At 48.9% G+C, this 22,436-nt stretch overlaps 5 protein-coding genes across 5 annotated transcripts; 1 reads left to right on the forward strand and 4 right to left on the reverse strand.

Annotated features, from left to right (window-relative positions):
- Positions 1–663: 663 nt before the first annotated feature.
- BX661DRAFT_194766 (histone-fold-containing protein) lies at positions 664–1,068 on the reverse strand (the record flags this gene model as incomplete). Its single annotated transcript, XM_051537904.1, has 1 exon — positions 664–1,068. One exon carries the CDS (start codon positions 1,066–1,068, stop codon positions 664–666), a length of 405 nt encoding a protein of 134 aa, XP_051388580.1.
- Positions 1,069–2,288: 1,220 nt separating this feature from the next.
- BX661DRAFT_189685 (histone H2B) lies at positions 2,289–2,826 on the forward strand. Its single transcript, XM_051537603.1, has one exon. It carries the CDS (start codon positions 2,404–2,406, stop codon positions 2,776–2,778), a length of 375 nt encoding a protein of 124 aa, XP_051388581.1. The 5' UTR covers positions 2,289–2,403; the 3' UTR covers positions 2,779–2,826.
- An 8,057-nt stretch (positions 2,827–10,883) lies between these two features.
- BX661DRAFT_147001 (putative polysaccharide biosynthesis protein) lies at positions 10,884–11,306 on the reverse strand (the record flags this gene model as incomplete). Its single annotated transcript, XM_051533204.1, has 1 exon — positions 10,884–11,306. The coding sequence occupies one exon, from the start codon at positions 11,304–11,306 to the stop codon at positions 10,884–10,886; it is 423 nt and encodes a 140-aa protein (XP_051388582.1).
- Positions 11,307–14,854: 3,548 nt separating this feature from the next.
- Positions 14,855–16,229, reverse strand: BX661DRAFT_189690 (ribosomal protein L18e/L15P). Its single transcript, XM_051537604.1, has 2 exons — positions 16,126–16,229; positions 14,855–15,401 (listed from the first exon to the last, which is right to left on the reverse strand). Exons 1-2 carry the CDS (start codon positions 16,126–16,128, stop codon positions 14,958–14,960), a joined length of 447 nt encoding a protein of 148 aa, XP_051388583.1. The 5' UTR covers positions 16,129–16,229; the 3' UTR covers positions 14,855–14,957.
- Positions 16,230–20,902: 4,673 nt separating this feature from the next.
- On the reverse strand, positions 20,903–21,538 carry BX661DRAFT_189694 (histone H2B). Its single transcript, XM_051537605.1, has one exon. The coding sequence runs from the start codon at positions 21,421–21,423 to the stop codon at positions 21,049–21,051; it is 375 nt and encodes a 124-aa protein (XP_051388584.1). The 5' UTR covers positions 21,424–21,538; the 3' UTR covers positions 20,903–21,048.
- Between the last annotated feature and the right edge of the window lie 898 nt (positions 21,539–22,436).

Below are 22,436 nucleotides of genomic sequence, written 5' to 3' on the forward strand. Positions count from 1 at the left end.
ATTGGGCAGCGGGAGAGAGTTCGTCAGACATTGTTACAAATTAGATGATGGACCGTTATTGAAATTCGGACGTTTCGTTGGGAATGGAGGGTGAGTTTGACCGACACGCAAAGGGGGGATCCTGGGTTTATAAACAGAGAACTGTGGTATTAAAAAATGTAAATGGGTTGGAATAGTTTGGGGAAACGACAGAGAAGGAAAGCACGAGCAGCCTGGATATTGGGATGAACGGCGCAAGAACTGGCGTGCCAAAAATTCACAATGGCAGGACAACAAATTTAATCGCAACCCAGAGGGCGGAGACGATCAGCGGAGCAGTATGCAAAAAACTGGCCAATAAGATGCGCACAACCGAAACGAGACGATGTGAATCCGGCAAGCCCTAAATCGGAGGCAGTAAAAGGCTCACAAAACAGCTGCAAAACAAGTACAATACTCCTATCTACGTTGAGAACAGACGCTACGGCGCAAGCACTAATGGCCAAACTAGCAAAGATATTGGATATACATTAAATCGCGTGCATGGTTATATCGATTAAGTTTGGAGATTTGAACAGAACCAAGGATATCCTTACGATTTCATCAAGATGCTTGACAATGCAAATATGCGAGCAAACAGAATGTGATTTTAAGTTCTTTTATATTACAGAGTGAAGAAAAAAATTAGAGCTCCTGGGAGGGGTTGGCCTTCTTGGACTTCTGGGGCAAGAGAGTGGCGTGGATGTTGGGCAGGACACCACCCTGGGCAATGGTGACGTTGCCGAGCAGCTTGTTGAGCTCCTCGTCGTTGCGGATGGCGAGCTGCAGGTGACGGGGGATGATACGAGTCTTCTTGTTGTCGCGGGCAGCGTTACCGGCCAGCTCGAGGATCTCGGCGGTCAGGTACTCGAGGACGGCGGCCAGGTAGACGGGGGCACCGGCGGCAATGCGCTGGGCGTAGTTGCCGCGACGCAGGTGACGGTGGATACGGCCGACAGGGAACTGGATGCCAGCCTTGCTCGAGCGCGACTTGGGTCCGGCCGAAGCGGAGATACCGGCCTTGCCAGATGCGGATTTGCCACCAGCCATTGTGATTAAAGGTGAGTGTTGTGAGGGGGAGGGTGGTTGTGTGTTGTGGTTGTGTGTTTGCTCGAGAGCGAAAGGAGACTGAAGAAAAAAGCGTGGAATGAAAATGTGTATTGGTAAAGCACAAGAAAAAAAACCAGCAAAAATGAGATGGCGGCACTTGCCGGCTGTTTATATATGAGCAAGGGCGGTTGGTTGATAGAAAATGCAGAGACGCGTTCGTGCTGGAATATCGAGAAATGCAAAATTTCAAAACCCCAAATCGAATCGAGCAAGCACAAAGCGTAAAGCGTGCCTTTTGGGGGCTAATCAAGCGGGTGCATTCTCCTGCCAAGACGAAAAATACGAAATTGCAACGGCGCGCTGCAAAAAAATAATTGGACGCCTGTGATTGGCTGCCGTGCCTTTTTTCGCGTGCCGAAAATCGAAGTGTGTACTGAGTGCTCGATTTTTCAAAAATCGACAACCACAGCTGCTCCTCGATTTCAGCCAATCAGCGTCGGCCAGTTTATTTCTGACTTTTTTCGTCTTGCATTTTTGGATCTTGCGTCTCGCGTCTGGTGCCGTGCGGCTATTCTTGGCCCGTATCTGCGTAGTTTTTTGCATCTTTCGCGTGAGCTGGAGCCAGAGCGTCTGGCTGCGTGCCTCCGAGCACAGGCGCCGGCTGTTGTCTTTGCTGGTGCTGGTGCTGGTGCTGGTGCTGGTGCTGGTGCTGGTGCTGGTGCTGGTGCTGGTGCTGGTGCTGGTGCTGGTGCTGGTGCTGGTGCTGGTGCTGGTGCTGATGCTGGCACTGCCACTGCCACTGCCACTGCCACTGCCACTGCCACTGCCACTGGTACTGGTGCCTGTCTTTTTTCCACGCAAAGAACACTTTGGTTCAGCCTGGCTCGAAACAGAACCAAGACAATAGCACTGCTGGCCTTAATGCCTGCTGCTGCCAATGCTGATAAGGCGTCGCAGAAAGCTTTGGACTCTTGGGCTTTGCTGAGCCGAGAATGACAAAATCTAAAAGTGCAAAGACATTCGAAAAATCGAAATGCGCTTGGCCAATCAGCACGCGCCAATCGAGACGCGCTACCTCTGCTCGATTTTGAGGGCAAGAGAAAAACGGAAAAATCGAGTTGAAAGCGCGCTGCTCGATTTTTCTCAAATCGGCTCTTATGCCCCCCAAGCATATAAAACAGATGGCCGCCGCCCCCTGTGCTTGTGCACCTCGCGTTTTTTTCTTTCAGTCACAAACAACCACTTTTTCCCAACTTCTTTTTTCACAGCATTTTCTTTGCTTTTCCCACCCTCCACTCCAAACACCCACACTCACGCTCACACACCCAATTTCAAATGGCACCCAAGGTCGCAGAGTCCAAGTCCGCTGTCGGTGGCAAGGCCCCCGTCAAGTCCGTTGGCGAGAAGAAGGCCCGCAAGGCCGTCCGCAAGGAGACCTACTCGACCTACATCTACAAGGTCCTGAAGCAGGTTCACCCCGACACCGGTATCTCGAACAAGGCCATGTCGATCATGAACTCGTTCGTCAACGACATCTTTGAGCGCATCGCCACCGAGGCCTCCAAGCTCGCTGCCTACAACAAGAAGTCCACCATCACTTCTCGCGAAATCCAGACCGCTGTCCGTCTCCTGCTCCCCGGAGAGCTGTCGCGCCACGCCGTGTCGGAGGGCACCAAGGCCACCACCAAGTTCGTTGCTGCCTCCAAGTAAACTTCTTATACTTGTAAATATAAACTCTTGCACAAAAACTAACAGTGATAATATTATGGGCGTGGATGCCAGAAACAATGCTTTTTATGTACTTTGGTTCCCGCTTATAATTAATGGCTGGGCTGTATGATGATGATGATGTGTACTTGCTTTTCGAGAAAATATGCGAATAATAATGTGGCACTATTGCTGACTAAATGCATACATTTTGACAATACAATGGGTTTGGCCGTTTTTCTGTACATGGCAAAATGCAAGCTAATCCTACAGACGCCAAACAAAGGAACTAATAAAGATTATTGGAAAAGCATTAGAAACAAACAAGAATTCTTGAAATTCTAACAACCTAGTGAGGGGTGGTTTGGGTTATGTACTCAGCGAGGGTTTTGAGATAACAAGATAAAGCTTTGTGGGAGTACCTGACTTGAAATTGTATAATTAGGATATTGTACATAACCAGTGTGCTGGCAAATTTGGTTTCTATTCGCGCATATATTGAGATAAATTAGCAATATTTTGTAAAAGCATCACAGGCAGAATCACTGCCAGTTTGACATTCACAACCAATACTTATTTGTTTGTAACTTTATTCACTATTCTTGGAATTCATTTGTACATTTGTTCTGCTGACACGCTGAAATGCAACCGCTTTAGGTTGTTGTGTAAATAAATTGCTGGGGATTAGTGATCCTTTGACTTTTCGGCCTAAATATCTCAAAATTCTAATTTTGACTGTCTACTCGAGTATTATTAAGCTGGAAATAGACCACTATAACATTCTCAATGGTCTTTTATGATAAGTCAAGTCAAGCAAACATAAACATATTTTATTATATGCTTACGTTTTTCCAAATTTTCTCTAAGAGTTGACGCCAAAATGTATTGCAAACTCGCATAAAACAACACAAACAGCATATATTAATCCAAACGTGGTCAAGTTGTACCAAAGTAGCATTATTATATGCAACTTTGCTCCAGAATTACAAAAATAATATTTTTAGCACTTGTCAACATAAATAAATGGGGATATTTGTTATATTTACAACATTATAACTACTGAGCAAGTAAAGGCATGTCGAATGCGGTTTATTGAATTTAATAACCTAATTTAATCCGATCACGCCACTTTGCCAATAAAAATCATTTTATGCAGATTCTGTCAGCACAAGAGATAAAAGCGATCTGCACCGAAACATTCATACTCTCTCCACTTTGCTTTTCGATTGAATTTCTCTCCACTTTTTAGACACCAATTCAGACTTTTTACTATTTATGTGTTAAAAAACATGTACGCAATTCCGAACAAAAACAGACTCGTGCAAGCCACGCCGCGGCTCGGTAGCAGCGGTGTTTGCATCTGGAGATCGTACTACTCTGCGTCAGACTTTGATCGGCTACAAAGATTGCGCAACGAGTTCAACAAGGCCAAGTCGAACGACACGTCGGGAAAGTGGAAAAGTAACGCCAGCGCGGGAAATCCCACCAATCCGAGTATATCGAAGCGCCCGGTCATCGGCGGGCACGCACGGAACAATCTTAAATCGGCGCACAGCGTGATCCCAACTTTTAAGCCGTTCTTCGAACAAGCATCGCCAACAGTAACGATAGAGACAGCACATGCAGTCCCTGCAAAGCTTGAGCAGAAGCCTAAGGAGGACAGCAGCAGCAAAGTTGATTCGCCAAAGCCAGCGCTAGGAAGTGCCAGGTTCTTTTTCATGGGACGTGGCCAGCCAACAAAACAGACAGAATTGCCTTCTGTCGCTTGGGCATCCAAAAATAATGCTGCACAGGACTTGCCACCTGCCACGGGCTCTACAGGGACTGCAAAAAACCAACCTGCGTCAGGTCTGGGCGCCTCCAAGACCGCCAATGCTATGGGCAGCGCGGATTTGAAGGGTCGGTCTTCAGAACTTTCAAGGATGGTTCAGGAGTACGGCCGGCGCCACAACCCAGCAGATAAAAAGAACGCGCCAAAAAAATTCGAGCAGCAGTCACCAACTCAGCAAGATCGGAAGCAGCCGGATATTAAATATGCAAAGCAAGGTGATGCGCCAAAGAAGCCAGTTGAGCATAAGCATTGCACAAGCGCTGCTTCCAGGAGGCCTGGCCAGCGCATCGAGAACGCGGATCAGGACGACGAGAACCAGATGAAGCGGAGGCGCAGAAAGTTTAAGCTTCCAAAAAAGGGCCTGGAGGTTGTTCTGCCGATCACCATCACAGTCGACGGCCTGGCCAAGCTTCTCGATGTCCCCAACGACCACATGCTACGCAAAATGGCGAACATTGGCATGGACAAGCTGGCCAACAACTATTTGTTGACCAATGAGGAGGCGGCTGAAATCGCGCTGGAATACGAAGTGGTACCGATCATCCCTGAGAACAGCGGCCCAGAGCTTCTGCCGCAGCCTATTCCCGAGGATATGTCTGTGCATCCTTACCGCCCACCGGTTGTCACCATCATGGGCCACGTCGACCATGGCAAAACAACACTTTTGGACACCTTGCGCAACTCCACGATCACTGCGAGCGAGGCGGGCGGCATCACGCAGCACATTGGCGCGTTCTCGGTGGAGCTGAAGGACGGCCACCACATCACATTTCTGGACACGCCAGGGCACGCCGCCTTCAGTGCGATGCGTGCTCGCGGTGCCAATGCGACAGATATTGTAGTCCTTGTAGTAGCGGCGGATGACGGCGTGATGCCCCAGACGAAGGAGGCAATCCAGCATGCACTGGACGCGGATGTGCCGATTATTGTCGCGGTCAACAAATGCGATAAGCCGGGAGTTGACCCTTCGCGCATCCTAGAGGAGCTGCTGAAGTACGGCATTCAGACTGAGGAGATGGGCGGCGACATCCAGTCGGTCAATATCTCGGCGCTAAAGGGTACTGGAGTTGACGAGCTTGCTGAGAACATTGCTACACTGGCCGAAGTGATGGACCTCCGCGCTGAGGTCGACATCCCGACGCACGCGACAGTGATCGAGTCCCAGGTTGAGAAGGGTCGCGGCAACGTCGCCTCCGTCTTGGTGAAGCGCGGGACGCTGCATGTAGGCGACATCATCGTGGCCGGCACAGCCTGGTGCAAGGTGCGCAGCATGTCTGACGACAGCGGCAATTCTGTCAAGTCAGCGACGCCTGCAAGCGCAGTGCGGGTTATGGGGTGGAAAGAGATCCCGCAGGCAGGAGACATGGTCTTGCAAGCCGCATCTGAGAGCCAGGCGAAGGACGTCGTCGCCAATCGCATTGACAAGCGCAAAAACAGAGACAAGCTGCAGACAATTGGCGCGATGAACGAGCAGCGGCGTGAGACCAATGAACGCGAGAGCAGCGAGCGCGCAGAAGAGAAGGCATACAAGAAGGCTGTCTGGGAGTTCCACAACGGCCTTCGCAACACGCACCCGGACCCGCTTCCCAGAAAGGGTGCGCATAGCGGAGATGTTTCTGGCGGGACCACTGAGGAGATTCAGGTCCAGGTCGTTCCGGTCGTGATCAAAGGCGACGTGTCAGGAACCGTCGAGGCTGTCGCTGGCGCATTGAAACAGCTTCCAGACAAGAAGATTCGAGTCAACGTCATCAGCACGGGTGTTGGGCCAGTGACAGAGTCGGATGTGACCATGGCGGGCTCGGGCTCGCAGGGCGTGGTCATCGCATTCAACGTAAAAGCAGACAAAAAGACGCTTAACGCAGCCAAGCGCGAGGGTGTCGAGGTTATGCCGTTCCGCGTAATATACAGGCTGCTCGAAGACGTCGAAAAGCTGTTGACTTCGCGGCTCGAGCCTATTCGAATCGAAGAGATCCAGGGCGAGGCTGTCGTGCAGGAGGTCTTTGAGGTCACGCTCAAGGGCAACAAGATCGCCAAGATCGCCGGCAGCCGTGTTACTGTCGGTTCAGTGACGAAGGGCGCAAAGTCCCGCGTACTGCGCGGCGACAAGGAGCTGTTTACGGGCGATATCAGCTCGCTGAAGAATATCAAGCACGATATCAGCGAGGCGACCAAGGGTCAGGAGTTTGGCATCTGCTTTGCTGGGTTCGAGGATATCAAGGAGGGCGATATCATCCACTCTCTGCGGTACAAGGATATTCCGCAGAAGCTCATGTAGCCAATTCGCAACTCCAGTAGCCACAAAAATTTTTAATACATTATCAATGTTCTTCGCAGAACGTACAAATTGATTTTATTGTTTTTTTGTATTGTTGATTTTAACTCGGCGCCAAGAGTGTGTCCCTAATTTTTCGCACTATTTGTTTGGCTATTATGCTCAGAAATCGAATCGTCATCACCAAAGTCAATCATAGCTGCCATTTTTCTTCTTTTTTTTACATCTTTGCGCTGAGGTTTAAAACATGAGTTTCCCGCTTCAAAGTCACATTTGTACTTCTTCACTCTGCTCTCGGTCATATATCTTATTATTCATATCGAACATTTTTATTATAGTATATCATTGACACACACTGACACACTCAAGAGAAGCGCCAAACTTATCGCCATGTCGCATAAAAACAGGCCAAGCGGGCCAAACAGCAGCACCAGCAGCAGTAACATAAGAGAAGACACATCCGGTAAGCACTCTTTTAACTCAAATGCTGAAATTCTAAAAAAAAATTGTCTGAGCGCATTGCAATTTTTCACTAACACGCTCATGGTACTTTTTTACTCTTGTTTTAGTCGGCGCAAGCCACTCCAGTTTGGAGCAGGCAGGCGCGTTTCAGTCGCGCGATGAGAGCATGCCATTACTTCCAGGCCAGCACTCGCCATTGGGGGAATTGGATCTCACAACTCTAGGGACCAGCCGAGACTCTGTGCGCGAGCACGACATCGTGCAGCCAGGGTCGCGCAGTCGGCGGCGAGAGAATTTTTCGTCATCAAGGGCTCCTGAACCCACGCGTGGCCATACGAGACAGTTTAGCGCCAGGTGGTGGAAGCGCCGGGCTCGCTACTATGTGCCCATTGTTGGCTGGCTACCTAACTACAATATTGGCAACCTGGCCACCGACGTCAAGGCTGGGTTCATGGTCGCCTGTCTTCTTGTTCCTCAGGCGCTGTCGTACAGCTCGCTGACAAACTTGCGTCCAGTCTACGGATTGTACACGGCGCTTGTTCCGGCTTTAGTGTATGGAATGCTAGGGACTTCACGACATTTGTCAATGGGCCCCGAGGCGCTGGTATCGGTGCTGACCGGAACCATCGTCAAGAGCCAACTGAAGCATCTTTTTGCTGCTTACAGCCCCAACACCCCTCCTGATGACACTATTGATGCGTTTTCCTCGGCCGTTGCCAGCACAGTGGCCTTGGTTTCAGGCGCTTTTACGTTTGCCTTGGGCATGTTCCGGTTCGGGTTTTTGGATTCTATGATTTCAGAGTCGTCCCTGCGCGGTTTTATCAGCGGTGCAGCCATTGTGGTGCTTATTGGCCAGTCACGGATTGTGCTAGGACTTCCAGCTCCAACTTCTGTCCACACGTCGCCATGGAATGAGCTCAAGTTTATGCTTTCGAATTTAGACCAAATACACGTGATGACTGCAGCCATATCGCTCGGTGCGCTGGTCTTCTTGCGTTTGCTGCGTATAGCAAAGTCCCGGTTCAAGTCGGCCAGGTGGCTGCAAGGAGTTCCCGACACGCTGCTTGTCATTATTTTGGCAACGCTAGTCTCATGGCTCGCAAAGCTCAAAGTCAACCACACTGTCAATGTATTTGGCCATGTCGACGGCGACCTGCCGCACTTTGGCATTCCAAAAATACCGGCGCTTGTCGATACCAAGGACATTGTGTCGTCGGGAATCACAATCACAATGATTGGTGTTGTCGAGTCTGTAATTGTGGCACGCGAGTACGCCAGCCGCAACCACTACGCCGTGTCGTCCAACCGTGAGCTTGTCGCACTGGGCATTTCAAACATTATCGGATCGGCATTTGCTGCGTATCCTGCGTTTGGGTCGCTGTCGCGCAGCAAGTTGAACGACCGTGCCAAGGCGCGCAGCCAGATGTCGGGCATTGTCACCACACTCCTTGTTTTGGTATCGCTTTTGCGCGTTCTGCCCTACCTGTACCACCTGCCTCTGGGCGTTTTGGCCGCGATCATTGTTGACGCTGTCACCTCTCTGCTTGAGGCGACTCCGGGTGCCATATCTTTCCTGTTCAAGGTGGGAGCATGGTCAGACCTGTTTTTGCTTCTGTTCATCTGCGCAAGCAGCGTGGTTGCGTCAGTTGAGACGGGCATCCTGCTTGCAGTGGTCATCTCACTGGTCATGGTTATAAAGCGCTCGAACATGCCACGCATCAAGCTGCTTGGGAGGTCAACCAGTAATGATCAGGAATTCCACCCAATCGACGGTGTGATCTCGCGCCCGAATTTTTTGAGCCAGCAGTCGCTCAGCAGCATCGGTGAGACCCCCCAGCACACTGTTGATGCGGGTGACGTCGAAATATTGGATGATTCCGACAATGCGAGCGAAGGAGAGGAAGAGACGCGTGTGCAGCATATTGAGGGCGTTCTAATCGTGCGTGTCGATGAGCCTCTTTACTTTGCCAACGCTGGCCAGCTACACGCGCGGCTCAACCGCCTTGAGCTGTACGGCGACATGCGCGTGCATCCTTCAGAAGATCCGAGAATGAAGCCCACGAGGGCAGTGGTTTTCGATCTGATCGGAATGTCGGATATCGACGGCAGCGCGTTGGAGATTCTGCTCAATATTGTGCGTGAGTACAGTCGCCGCCAAGTGCGCGTGGCGTTTGCCAGGGTCTGTGATGGGGTACGCGAACGCTTTAGAATATCACGTATGGCCGAAGCCGGCGGCGAACACGGGTTTAACGATATTCGGGATGCGCTGGCGTATTTGGAGCAGCAACTCACAGTTTCTGTAGTGACACAGGAGTAGTGTTGCGCAAATAAACAATTTAAGATACATGGGTTGTGTTTTGGTCATTGTCGAATGTAATTAGTCTAATAAGCACAAAAATATAAATAAATAAATACGTGAAGGTATTTTTTGTCATAAAAAAAGAGAAAAATGGGAAATCGCTGGAGCAGAAACTGAAGCTTAAATAGCAATACAAATACCGAAATATTTACTTCATTTTGTAAGTAGTTTTGTTTTTGCAATATATATATATATTTCACCTAGGTTTTTTCTGATAATGTTAAATTGAGGAAATACCTGAATAAAGATTCAAAAAAATTGGCAGAATAAAATATAAAATATTGTAAGAAAACTCGCCAATATATTTAGGATAGGCAACAATATATGTATAGTTTAATAAAAATATAAAAAATATTTATACAAAGGTTTGCACATACATTATATTCTACGCGCATTATATCCAATAGTGAGTATAAGCTCAATGAGAAACCGGCCGGTGAACAGTGAGATCAATGGCTTCGTTTTCCTTCCAGGCACCTGAGCCATCGTCTAGAATCTCCTTCTTCCATATGGGCAGGCGCGCCTTTAAGCTGTCAATTAAAAAGTGCACTGCGTTAATGGCATCTGCGCGATGTGCAGATGAGGCTATAATAATAACGCTCGTTTGACCAACAGGCACTTCGCCGATCCTGTGGTGCATCGCCGTTCCCAAAAGATGATACTTGCTGCGAGCCTCTTGAACAATGTTGAGCCATTCTTTCCTTGCCATTGGCTCGTATGCCTCGTATTCTAACCGGAGGACACGCTTGCCGTTGAATGTGTTTCTCGTTGTTCCTTCGAATGTCGATATGGCCCCGGCAGAGTCGTCACGAACAAGAGCGCAGGCTCTGTCAAGACTAAGTGTCTCAGACGATATGAGGAAGTGGTCGTAAGCCTCGCAAGCCTGCGTGTTGTGCTTGGGAATGTAGCCCTTGGCCAACTGGTGGTTGCAGCATGAATGCGAATGTGACATTTATTTTGTGAATTGAATTGAATTAAAATAAAACAAAATGAATTGTACAGTCAGCTATGGCAAATGCGTCGACAAAAGAAACAGGAAAGGCAACAATCAAGCCTTGAAATTGATTGTCTCACCCCTTATTATCCTGCCTCCATGTGATCCAGCTCAGGGAATCGTGAACCATTCTTTATTTGAACTAGAAAATAATCTATTAAATCCCTGGGCCCAAAAAGAAAGCCAAAAATCAGCTGTGGTGAGAGTCATTGAGACCCTCCTTGTTCCGGGCAATCTCAATGCAGTAGAACTGCGTCCGCATAACAAACATCGTGTTGTCCTCAGAATAGTCGCCCGTGCAGTCAATGCGAAGAAGCGATCCAAAGTTAAAGTCAGTGACCCGGTTCTCATACTTGTTGATGAACTCGCGCCATTTGGCCTTTGCCATATCAGTCTTGAAGTCATCATCGTTCAGCACGGCAATATTGAGATCGGGGAAGTTCCGCTTAAAATCACTGTAGAGCTCGTCGTCGATCGGCGTCAGCTTAAAGTTCTTTCCGCCGACAGCCTTGAGCAGCTGCATGTATGTCTCGGCGTGGTGCATGGCCTTGACTGCCCACTGCATCTCCATCTCGGCCATGTTGCCGGTTTGATCAGCAGAAGGAAGAGCCATTTTTATTGTTTGCAAATAATCCGATTGATATTGTGCGTCAGAGAAGATGGGGTCAGAAAAATATTTTGCGAAAAAAGCGGCGCATTTCGTTCCCCCAATAAAATTGACATCATTAGGGCCACATTTGATATGTATATGTGGGCCGTGTCACGTGAGAAGAGTCATCAACTCAGCTCTGCTTTGTCTATGTTATAAGAAATGAACCGTGCAAGCAGCCTATTTATCTTGCGTCTTGCAATTGCCGAGCGCAGTGTGCGCAGCACAGATAGTATCGGTGTCATCCATGGCAGACAGATAGTGCGATTTTAAGCGTACAAAGAGACCACATGCAAAATAAGATAACAAACAAATGGCAATATCGAGGCGGATGCCTTCCAGCTGTTTGGCCTATGGCATGGCCGGTGCGTTGTATTAATCCCTCTGCATTGCCGTCAACGCTTTGCATCTTTGCAAAAACATGGTTGCAGCAGATGCTAATTGTAAGCGGGGAAGGAGGCAGGGCAAGCACAATCCGACAATTTCCCTGCGTTCCCCACCTCTCTCTTCTGACCACGTGCTGTGTTTGTTAATAAGCCTTTATTTTACGGGCTGTGATACAATGGGCATTTTCATTCACCCGAGTCATCATCATCATCGCACAAAAAAGGAGAAAATTTAAAGTTGACATGGGCTTGTATTGAGGAAGACTGCACACTACAGCTGGCCCTCGCACTTTTCTGCTCTTGAAATTTCGCAAATTCAATACTTTTATTACAATCTTTAGCAGCCAGCAGGCGCACTAATTCGACTTCCCACAGCCGTTCCCACCACAACAACCACTGTTGTTTGTTATTTTTACTGCTTCCCCTTTTTATAACAGATAAAAAAGACGGTGCTTTTTTCTTGTTTCTCTTCTCGTCTCTACACCCGAGCTGATTATTGGTATACCGTTTCTTTTTTCCGCTTCCAAGCAAAGTATCTTTAGCAATCGCACCCTGTTGGCTGTATGGCCACACCTGATTTTATACAGTTCACCACCAACATAGCGGGATACTCTTCAGCGCAGCAGAATATGTCAAGCAGTAGACCGTCAGCACCACTGGCTAGTAGCAATTATGCCATCCAGGGGCAGCACGGAGAAGCAGACTCTGCAGATATGATTCAGCAGCAGCAGGCGGCGGCAGCTGCAGCGGTTTCGGCAAGCACGGCTACACAGGAGCTGGACACACTCTATGAAAAGCTGAGCAACGTATCCCTAGCGCTAAAGAACTTGGACCCAACAATGCCGCAGCAAAAGGACACAGCAACTTCAAGGTCTCAAACACAAACCTTGGACGGTAACAAGACACCCCAGGACATCTCAGTTTCGGCTTCAGCCTCGTCGCTGGCGGCCGTGGACTTGGGGGCTTCATCGCCCAAAAACGCAGCCGAAGTGCATGCAGAGTCCATTGTACGTGACCCCAGCGAGTGCGATCCGGCGTGTGCGTGTCAAAGAGTGCTGCTGGCGGCCAGCCCCGGTGTGTGTGGCCTGTGCAGTGGGCGGCCACAAGTGCTGGCCAAGCAGAACGACGAACGGCTGAAGGCACTGGATGACCTTGAGATTGCCTCGCAACGCATCAACGAGCTGGCACACGAGAAAGCGAGGCATGTGGATTACATAGCCGACTTGGAGACGCGCTCTTCGGATCAGGAGAGGAAAATCGACAACCAGCGCGACATCATCGCCGGGCTCAAAAACGACCTGTCGGCGATGAACGACAAGTTTGTCGATCAGGTTAACATGACGGCTGAAATTGCGCACTCTCGCGAGCTGGTCGAGGCCGAGCTCGAGGACCTGACCCAAAAACTGTTCACCGAGGCCAATACGATGGTGTCCGCTGAGAAGAAGGCGCGGTTCGAGGCAGAGAAGACCACTGCGCACCTCCGCAACATCATTGCTGACATGGAGGTCCGCCTGGCGAATGAGACCTTGCAGTCGCAGGAGCTCAAGGAGCGCATAGAGAAGATGAGCGCTGAGTATGACGAGCTGGTAGTCAGACGCAACATTGCGTCCAGCCGCCGAGGTAGCTTCAGCTCCCACCACAGCGACATCGTGGATATCGCCTCGATGAAGCGCGATGGGAGCCTTTTGAACAACTCGAACGGGGCAAGTGGAGGCAGCGGCAGCGTGATGTTTGGCGCGCACGGCGATGGGTTCCGTCTGGGCATGCACGCGATTTCTGTCATGGCAGGGACAAAGTCATTGGCAGGAGCGTCGACATCGGGTGTGCCCATCCGGCTGGACGACGTGCTGTTTGCTGAGTTCAGAGACTTTACCACGCAGACGCAGTCCAACCGCCTGGTCAACTACATGACCATGCCATACATAAAGAACGTGGTCACCGAGGACATCGAGCCCTGTCTGCGCTTTGGCCCAAGGCCCCGCATCTCTGTGCGCAACGTGCTTGAGGCCATCTCTTCCAACCGCCTGCATGTCGAGGAGATGTCGGTGCAGGTGGCCGCCGATATGAGCCGCCAGCAGCAGGCGGCTGAGCGCGCCAATGGCCACCGCCAGGCTATGCTCTGGGAGCGTCTAAGCGGTAGCGTGGCCTACAACTCCAAGGGCTGCCAGGCGTGCGGGCGCGAGTGTCAGTGCACCTATCGCTTCCGCATGGGCGTCAAGGCCGATTCGGAGTGGATCCAGATCGATACTGTGTGTCGCGACCGCTTGGTTGCAGTGTGCGAGTTCTACGGCTTTGTGCGCTACCTGCGCCAGGGTATCTTTGCCTCGCGCTCTGTCATGGATCTGTACATGGAGACTATTCGCCTGCGCCTGTGCATGTTCTACGCTCGCATTGGCTCCTATGGTGTCGCCATCGACTTGGATCCTAATTTGAACGAGGCCACGCTGTTCACACGCACCCCCAGCATGCCACCCCAGCCGGACTCGCCGAGTGCGCTGAACCACATGCCGTCATTCAGCTCGCAGCTGTCGCCGCTGGGTGCGCCGTATATTCACTCCCAGCGCGCCACGAGCGCAATCAGCGTTCCCTGGAGAGAGCCCACGCCTATATCTATGTCCCAGCTTGCTGCCGACAGCAATGACCATGTGAATCGCAACCGCAGTAAGTCCCAAGAGACTCCGACCATGTCATCGGCATCGGGTACTATGTCGATGCCTCTCCGACCGATAGCAAGGGTGCCCACAGTCGCAGAGGAAACGATTTCAACCGACGGGAGGGAGCCGTCAAAGCCTGATGTTGACAATATTGCAATCAGCGCGAACAGCAGCATCCACAGCGTCGCAAACGACACGCCGGAGATCCAGGCTTCTGTCACCTCAGTCGATGCCAAACCCAGCAACAACATTACCAACAACGACGACGATGACGACGTGCCGATCATCTCCATAAGCAGCGCTGCCGCCGTTGCTGTTGCCGCCCTGACGCCCCCAAAAGTTGACGATAGCGTGGCAACGGACCAGCATGACTCCCCGACGCTCTAAGCACAACGAAACTAAATCTGACATTTCATTTTAGCCTCAATTTAATATCAAATAAACTCATCACTCCACTTTTCTAATTGAATAGTTTTACCGTAAACAAACCAAAATACATTGAATCCGTGTACGGTCTCGCACACAACTAAAGGAAAAAGGCTAAAAACAGTTAATGTCTATTTTCAATCGACACCTTAAGCGGCAAGGATAACGGCACCACCGCTGGCCTTGATCTTCTTCTCAGCCAGGCTGGAGACGTAGCGGGCCTTGACAATGATGGGGCGCTTCTTGTCGAGTCTGCCCTTACCGAGGACCTTGGCGTAGCCGCTTCTGATGAGGTCAACAACCGGGGCAAGCTCCTTGTTCTCAAGGGCCTTGGCGCGGGACTCAGCGTCAACAAGGGTCCAGATCTTGTTCACGTTGATGGTGGGGCGCCAGAACTGGTTCTGGGTCTTGTGGAAGTAACGCATACCGACCTTACCAAAGTAACCGGGATGGTACTTATCCATGTGGATGCGGTGGTGGTGCTGACCACCGGCAAGACCACGACCTCCGGGATGCTTGCGGTGCTTACCAATGCGACCATGTCCGGCGGAGACGTGTCCGCGCTTCTTACGGTTGTGGGAGAAACGGGTCGGCTAAAAATAAAATAATTGAGGAAAAACAAAAAGGCTTGGGTATTAGTAAAGTGTGTTTAATGCAACAGGGCGTGTGGGTGTTTGCAGCGCAACAAGTGTATGTAGAATGTGCGCGCGCAGCAGTAAAAGTACACACTGCTGCTGCTGTTGTTTTGTTGCTATCTGCGAGTTACTGGCATCGTGCAACGGCTTCAAAAAAACGCAATGTATATGCGCAGAAGAGCGTTGGGGAATTAACAGCGGCACAGTCCTCATTTAAAAAGAGAACTGCTTGGACCATTCTGAATAGGTTGTCTAGAGATCGCCAAAGCAAACGTGGATCTGCCTCCCATTCCTCCAGGCACAAATCAAAACAAGTGCCCTTAGAAATAAAAAAGCGCTTGAGCGATCTCTAAGACAGCAAATGCAAAAAATTCGAATCGGTCGAAATTTGCAAATGCCCCTCATTCCATTTGCTGCCCTTCAAAATTGAAAATGCCGCCACTAGTGTTGAGAGCTCCTCAAAAATCAAAGTGCTAACAATATTGTTTAAGCGTATCCATTTACTGATATTTTGAGTTTGCAGCCAACACTACATAAATTGGCTGTAATTCCTGCCACGCATCCATCCGTCGCATCCATCTAATTTTGAAGCCGTCGTATCCATCGCTCCGCGCAAACACTGTTCCGATCTGGATTTTGTCTGTGCAAAACTGCTTGCAAATAATTAACGCTGTTTACGCACCATTTTGAAAATATAATTAAAGCCAGTTAGTGAGAAAGGATGAACACACAGGCCCTACCTTTTTGCTGTGCGTTTTGTGAGCTCTAACTTGCAGCTACACCCACTTCAAGCCTTCAAATTACTCGAAATTGGCGCTGGCAGCCGATTTTTCACTCTTTTGCATGTGTATAGCGCGAATTCGTGTCTTGATTTGATCAGTTATCCGATCAGTGGATCATTATTTTTTGCCTGTTGCAAAGACAGAAAAAAGCGAAAAATTAAACAAAGTTGTACTTTTTTAGGACTCGCTTTCTCAGTTTTTTTTGCTGCTGCTGGTTCAGCTTGCTGCTTAGGATCGCGAGTGCAAGCAAGGAAGCGCTCGACATGGTCTCACAGTCCTCTGCTTGCTCTTTGTCTATACTTGTTGTTATTTTTTGTCTATTGCACGTCGATTTTCTATTTGACCTTTCACCCACAAATTCAATTCCACCGATACACCCACCACGTAAAACTGAATAATGCGGCCACTTACAGACGACGAGACCAAAGTTTTGTTTGAGAAGCTCTCAAAATAGTAAGTGCATCGCTTTGACAGGACATAACCCAGTGTCGAAGAAGCCAAGGTAATGCACCTGATAAACCCAGCTGTGGCATTCGCTAAACCTGACCTTTCAACCCTTGTTCACACTTCATAGCATCGGTCGCAACATTGTCCACCTGATCGACCGCCCCGACGAGCCATACTGCTTCCGGTTACAGAAGGATCGCGTGTACTATGTCAGTGAAGACATCATGCGCAAGGCGACGCCAATTGGCCGCCTCAACCTGATTGCACTGGGAGTGTGCTTCGGCAAGTTCACAAAGACCGGCAAGTTCCGCATGCACATCACGGCGCTGCCGTACTTGGCGCAGTACGCGACATACAAGGTATGGGTGAAGCCCAACGGCGAGATGCCCTTCTTGTATGGCAACCATGTTGTCAAGGCCCATATTGGACGTGTCACAGAGGATATGCCTGAGCACCAGGGCGTTGTAATTTACAACATGGCTGATGTTCCCCTGGGGTTCGGTGTCAGCGCGAGATCGACCGTGGATATGCGCAAGGTTGACCCGACCGGTATCGCTGTGTTCCACCAGTCCGATAACGGCGAGTACCTGCGTGAGGAGGATGCCCTGTTCTAATTGAGTTTATGGTTGTTGGTTGGTAGCATGGCTACGTGTGCGATTACGTTCCTACCAATGTGATGTGATACTATCTTTTTTTGCGCTTTTTGAACATACAAATATGAGCACATTGTCCAGAATTAAACATTACATAACATTGAACAATATGGAACAATATGCACTGACTATAGTGGGTGATAAAATAATAGATATATTAAATTGAAATCGAATCAAATAGCTGTAAATCAAAGGGAAATGAAAAAGAAGACATTTCACGCATCCGGCACGTACTTGCTTACTGGGTCTTGAGCTTGTTCTTGGCGGCCTGCTTCTTGGTGTAAGTGCGCTGGAAGAACTGGATGAAAAGCAGCAGGTATGACGACAGCAGGGCGCAGCCAAAAATAGCAGCATCCTCAGTTCCAGCGCAGTCACCGTAGCACGGGAGCGAGGGGTAGTAGCGCGAGCCGATAAGCTGGTAGGTGCAGAAGTAGACGAATCCAAGATCGATGATGAATTGGGTGATCTGAAGAGTAGTAACGTACTTCTTCCACCACGGGTGGATACCGCACGACGCAAGGAAGTAATAGAAATACATGATAACATGAACGAACAGGTTGAGCGTGATGACGACCCACGAGACCGAGGTGGCGCCGTTGAGTTGGGTGAAGCAGAGGACCATGGTCAGCGTGTGGTGGTAGACGTGCAGGAACTGCAGGGGCTTCTTCTTGAGAGCCAGGAAGACAGTGTCGGTGAACTCGAGCCACTTGGTCAGGTAGTTGAGGTAGTAGAGAACCTCGAGGCGCTGGGTCCACGCCTTCTGGTCGCACACGGCGTAGAAAAGACCGCCCTCGGAGATGATTGGCGCTAGCTCTTCGACAAAAAGCACCAGAAGGACAAGCGACACGAGGGTGAGAATGAGGTTATGGACCTGCGCGAGCCTGTTAAGCTTGAATCCCTTGTGCGATCTCATCAGGAACTGGATCCCAAAGATGGCTCCGAGGTAAACGATCATGCCCAGGCCGACCTCCTGCCAGGTCGACAAATAAGTGGTGCCGTTGACCCATCTCCACTGCGACTTGTCGTATCCTGCCGCGGTGTAAGCAGCCGAAAGCCACGCATCCGGGCTGAACATGTTGAAGGCTGCGTCGACGGGCACGCTGGCAGCGAGTGTGCTGCCGAACTCAGAAGCTACTGCTGCTGCTGCGCTCATAATAATCGACAACGGTGAGTGAGTATACTTGCCGATAAGACGCGAGTCTTGAGGTAATTTTTTTGTTTATGTTGATAGAAATTAGAATAAATGCTGGAACAGATGGTGTAAATGTAAGTAGCGCAATGAGGGCAATGCAGTGCACAGACAATATAAATAAATAGACAAAATAACAAAACGGCGAGGGAAAGATACAGGTTGGCAATAGAGGATATGAAAATAGAAATAGGGAGAGCAAGCGGGGATGGTAGAACCAAAGAAAAGAAAACAGAAGAGAAAAGGAAAGGAAAGAAGATAGGTATGCTTCAGTAGTGTGCTGTACCACGCGTGTATTAGCCGGCGCACTACCTGCTAAAAAAACAAACAAACAAAAGCTTGACACAAAGACAAAAAATGTACTCTTTTTTCTTGTGGGGAGGCGAAGTGTAAAAACAGAGGGGAAGGGCCAAAGTGGGGGTTGTTTCAAGCGTGGGGGGAAAAGAGTTCAGAAGACCAAATTTGGGTTGGCAATTTTGGAATGGATTTCCCTTTTGTCCAGCATTATTCTTCCTCCTTTCGAGTATGGGCTTTGCCTTTACCTGCTCTCCAACCCCAGCGCCTTCGGAAATGTTATTCTCTTTGGACTGTCATGCGCAATTGCGCCCTTTGTAAGCGAGCCCCCGCCCCCCTCGCCTGCCTGCCTGGTGTTTGTTTGTTATGCTTTAAATCGAGCTTTTCCTTTGCTGAATTGCTTAATTCCGCCGGGCCAGCAGGAAAAATTGTATCGCACGTCCGCCAGTGCTCAAGCGGTCCAATGATCGACCGACAATTTCCCCAATCAATTTGTTTGGATTGTGTGCCGGTTTCTACATAATTTTTTGCTGTGCAACAAACTAAACTTGACCGACATCTGGAAATCTCCCTCCGCTTTCCTGCCCAACATGTGTATGGCCGCGCTGAAGCAGATGAACAAGCATCCATGCACAACGTTCCAGCATGTGAAGATGAGGTCCTGCCACCAAATTCGTTTTTTGCACCCCTTTTTAACCAGAAAACGCCTCTGGCCCACAGACCATGTACAATAGTATCATGTGGGCATGTGAGTTGGACTCCCCGAAAAATAAACGTACTTAGTCATATGAGGGACCCGTCTCAATGAATTTTGCAGGCACTTGAAAGATGTTTGTCCCTTCGAGCACGCTCGGGCTACTGCGCTTCTCTATTGTCGATCGAAAACAAAAAAGGTAAAAAAAAGTAAAAGCACCATTTCAAAATGTCCGCTGACAGCAGAAATGCCAGAGAGCGTGCAACCTAATCATGATTATATTTATGTTGATCAGATTTAATTGTATTTTATTTTTAATTAGCAGTAACAAAGCTGAATAAACCTGTTTTCTTGTGCTGCGCTCAGTTGTGCAACTTTAAAAATTCATGCAGTCGTTGAATAGCTCCCCATTTATTTATGCCAACAAGTATTTAAATTGATATATTTGGAAGGCACAAGTAAAGTTGCATATAATAATGATACTTTAGCACAAATTGGTCACGTTAGTATTAATGTGTTGCGTGTGCTGATATGTGCGAGTATGCAATACATTTTGGCGTCAACTCTTAGAGAAAATTTGGAAAAACGTAAGCATATAATAAAATATATTTATGTTTGCTTGACTGACTTATCATAAAAGTCCATTGAGAAAGTTATAGTGGTCTATTTCCAGCTTAATAATACTCGAGTAGACAGTCAAAATTAAAATTTTGAGATATTTAGGCCGAAAGGTCAAAGGATCACTAATCCCCAGCAATTTATTTACACAACCTAAAGCGGTTGTATTTCAGCGTGTCAGCAGAACAAATGTACAAATAAATTCCAAGAATAGTGAGTAAAGTTACAAACAAATAAGTGTTGGTTGTGGATGTCAAACTGGCAGGGATGCTGCCTGTGATGCTTTTACAAAACATTGCTAATTTATCTCAATATATGCGCGAATATAAACCAAATTTGCCGGTACACTAGTTATGTACAATATCCTAATTATACAATTTCAAATCAGGTACTTCCACAAAGCTTTACCTTGTTATCTCAAAACCCTCGCTGAGTACATAACCCAAACCACCCCTCACTAGGTTGTTAGAATCTCAAGAATTCTTGTTTGTTTCTAATGCTTTTCCAATAATATTTATTAGTCGCTTTGTTTGGCGTCTGTAGGATTAGCTTGCATTTTGCCATGTACAGAAAAAACAACCAAACACATTGGATATCTGCATTGAAACTTGGTTGTTCAGTAATGCTTACAGCCTGCAGGCTCATCTAAGCTGCTTAGCACACAGATATATTTTTTTGTAGAAGTTTGGCGGATGTTCGCTCACAATTTCGCTCACCCTTACACATGTGATTTTTTTAGGTATCCTTATAGCACACATTATCGTATGAGCATACACTAATTGTTTTTTTTTCAAGAATAATGTTCCATTATTATTTTGATAATTATAATTACATAGAAAAACGACTGTTGGTATGAAAGTGACAACTACCGCTGCGTAAGCATAACCTTTGGCAGATGCCAGATGCAACCACTAAACTGTCATACAGTTTACTTGGAGGCAGCAACGAACTTGGTGGTGGCCTTGGTGCCCTCCGACACGGCGTGGCGCGACAGCTCTCCAGGGAGCAGGAGACGGACAGCGGTCTGGATTTCGCGAGAAGTGATGGTGGACTTCTTGTTGTAGGCAGCGAGCTTGGAGGCCTCGGTGGCGATGCGCTCAAAGATGTCGTTGACGAACGAGTTCATGATCGACATGGCCTTGTTCGAGATACCGGTGTCGGGGTGAACCTGCTTCAGGACCTTGTAGATGTAGGTCGAGTAGGTCTCCTTGCGGACGGCCTTGCGGGCCTTCTTCTCGCCAACGGACTTGACGGGGGCCTTGCCACCGACGGCGGACTTGGACTCTGCGACCTTGGGTGCCATTTGAAATTGGGTGTGTGAGCGTGAGTGTGGGTGTTTGGAGTGGAGGGTGGGAAAAGCAAAGAAAATGCTGTGAAAAAAGAAGTTGGGAAAAAGTGGTTGTTTGTGACTGAAAGAAAAAACGCGAGGTGCACAAGCACAGGGGGCGGCGGCCATCTGTTTTATATGCTTGGGGGGCATAAGAGCCGATTTGAGAAAAATCGAGCAGCGCGCTTTCAACTCGATTTTTCCGTTTTTCTCTTGCCCTCAAAATCGAGCAGAGGTAGCGCGTCTCGACTGGCGCGTGCTGATTGGCCAAGCGCATTTCGATTTTTCGAATGTCTTTGCACTTTTAGATTTTGTCATTCTCGGCTCAGCAAAGCCCAAGAGTCCAAAGCTTTCTGCGACGCCTTATCAGCATTGGCAGCAGCAGGCATTAAGGCCAGCAGTGCTATTGTCTTGGTTCTGTTTCGAGCCAGGCTGAACCAAAGTGTTCTTTGCGTGGAAAAAAGACGCACCAGTACCAGTGGTAGTACCAGTGGCAGTGCCAGCGCCGGCACCAGCACCAGCAAAGACAACAGCCGGCGCCTGTGCTCGGAGGCACGCAGCCAGACGCTCTGGCTCCAGCTCACGCGAAAGATGCAAAAAAACTACGCAGATACGGGCCAAGAATAGCCGCACGGCACCAGACGCGAGACGCAAGATCCAAAAATGCAAGACGAAAAAAGTCAGAAATAAACTGGCCGACGCTGATTGGCTGAAATCGAGGAGCAGCTGTGGTTGTCGATTTTTGAAAAATCGAGCACTCAGTACACACTTCGATTTTCGGCACGCGAAAAGAGGCACGGCAGCCAATCACAGGCGTCCAATTATTTTTTTGCAGCGCGCCGTTGCAATTTCGTATTTTTCGTCTTGGCAGGAGAATGCACCCGCTTGATTAGCCCCCAAAAGGCACGCTTTACGCTTTGTGCTTGCTCGATTCGATTTGGGGTTTTGAAATTTTGCATTTCTCGATATTCCAGCACGAACGCGTCTCT

The sequence above is a fragment of the Kickxella alabastrina genome (genome assembly GCF_025024165.1).
Source record: "Kickxella alabastrina strain RSA 675 chromosome Unknown BX661scaffold_46, whole genome shotgun sequence".
Lineage (NCBI taxonomy): Eukaryota > Fungi > Kickxellomycota > Kickxellomycetes > Kickxellales > Kickxellaceae > Kickxella > Kickxella alabastrina.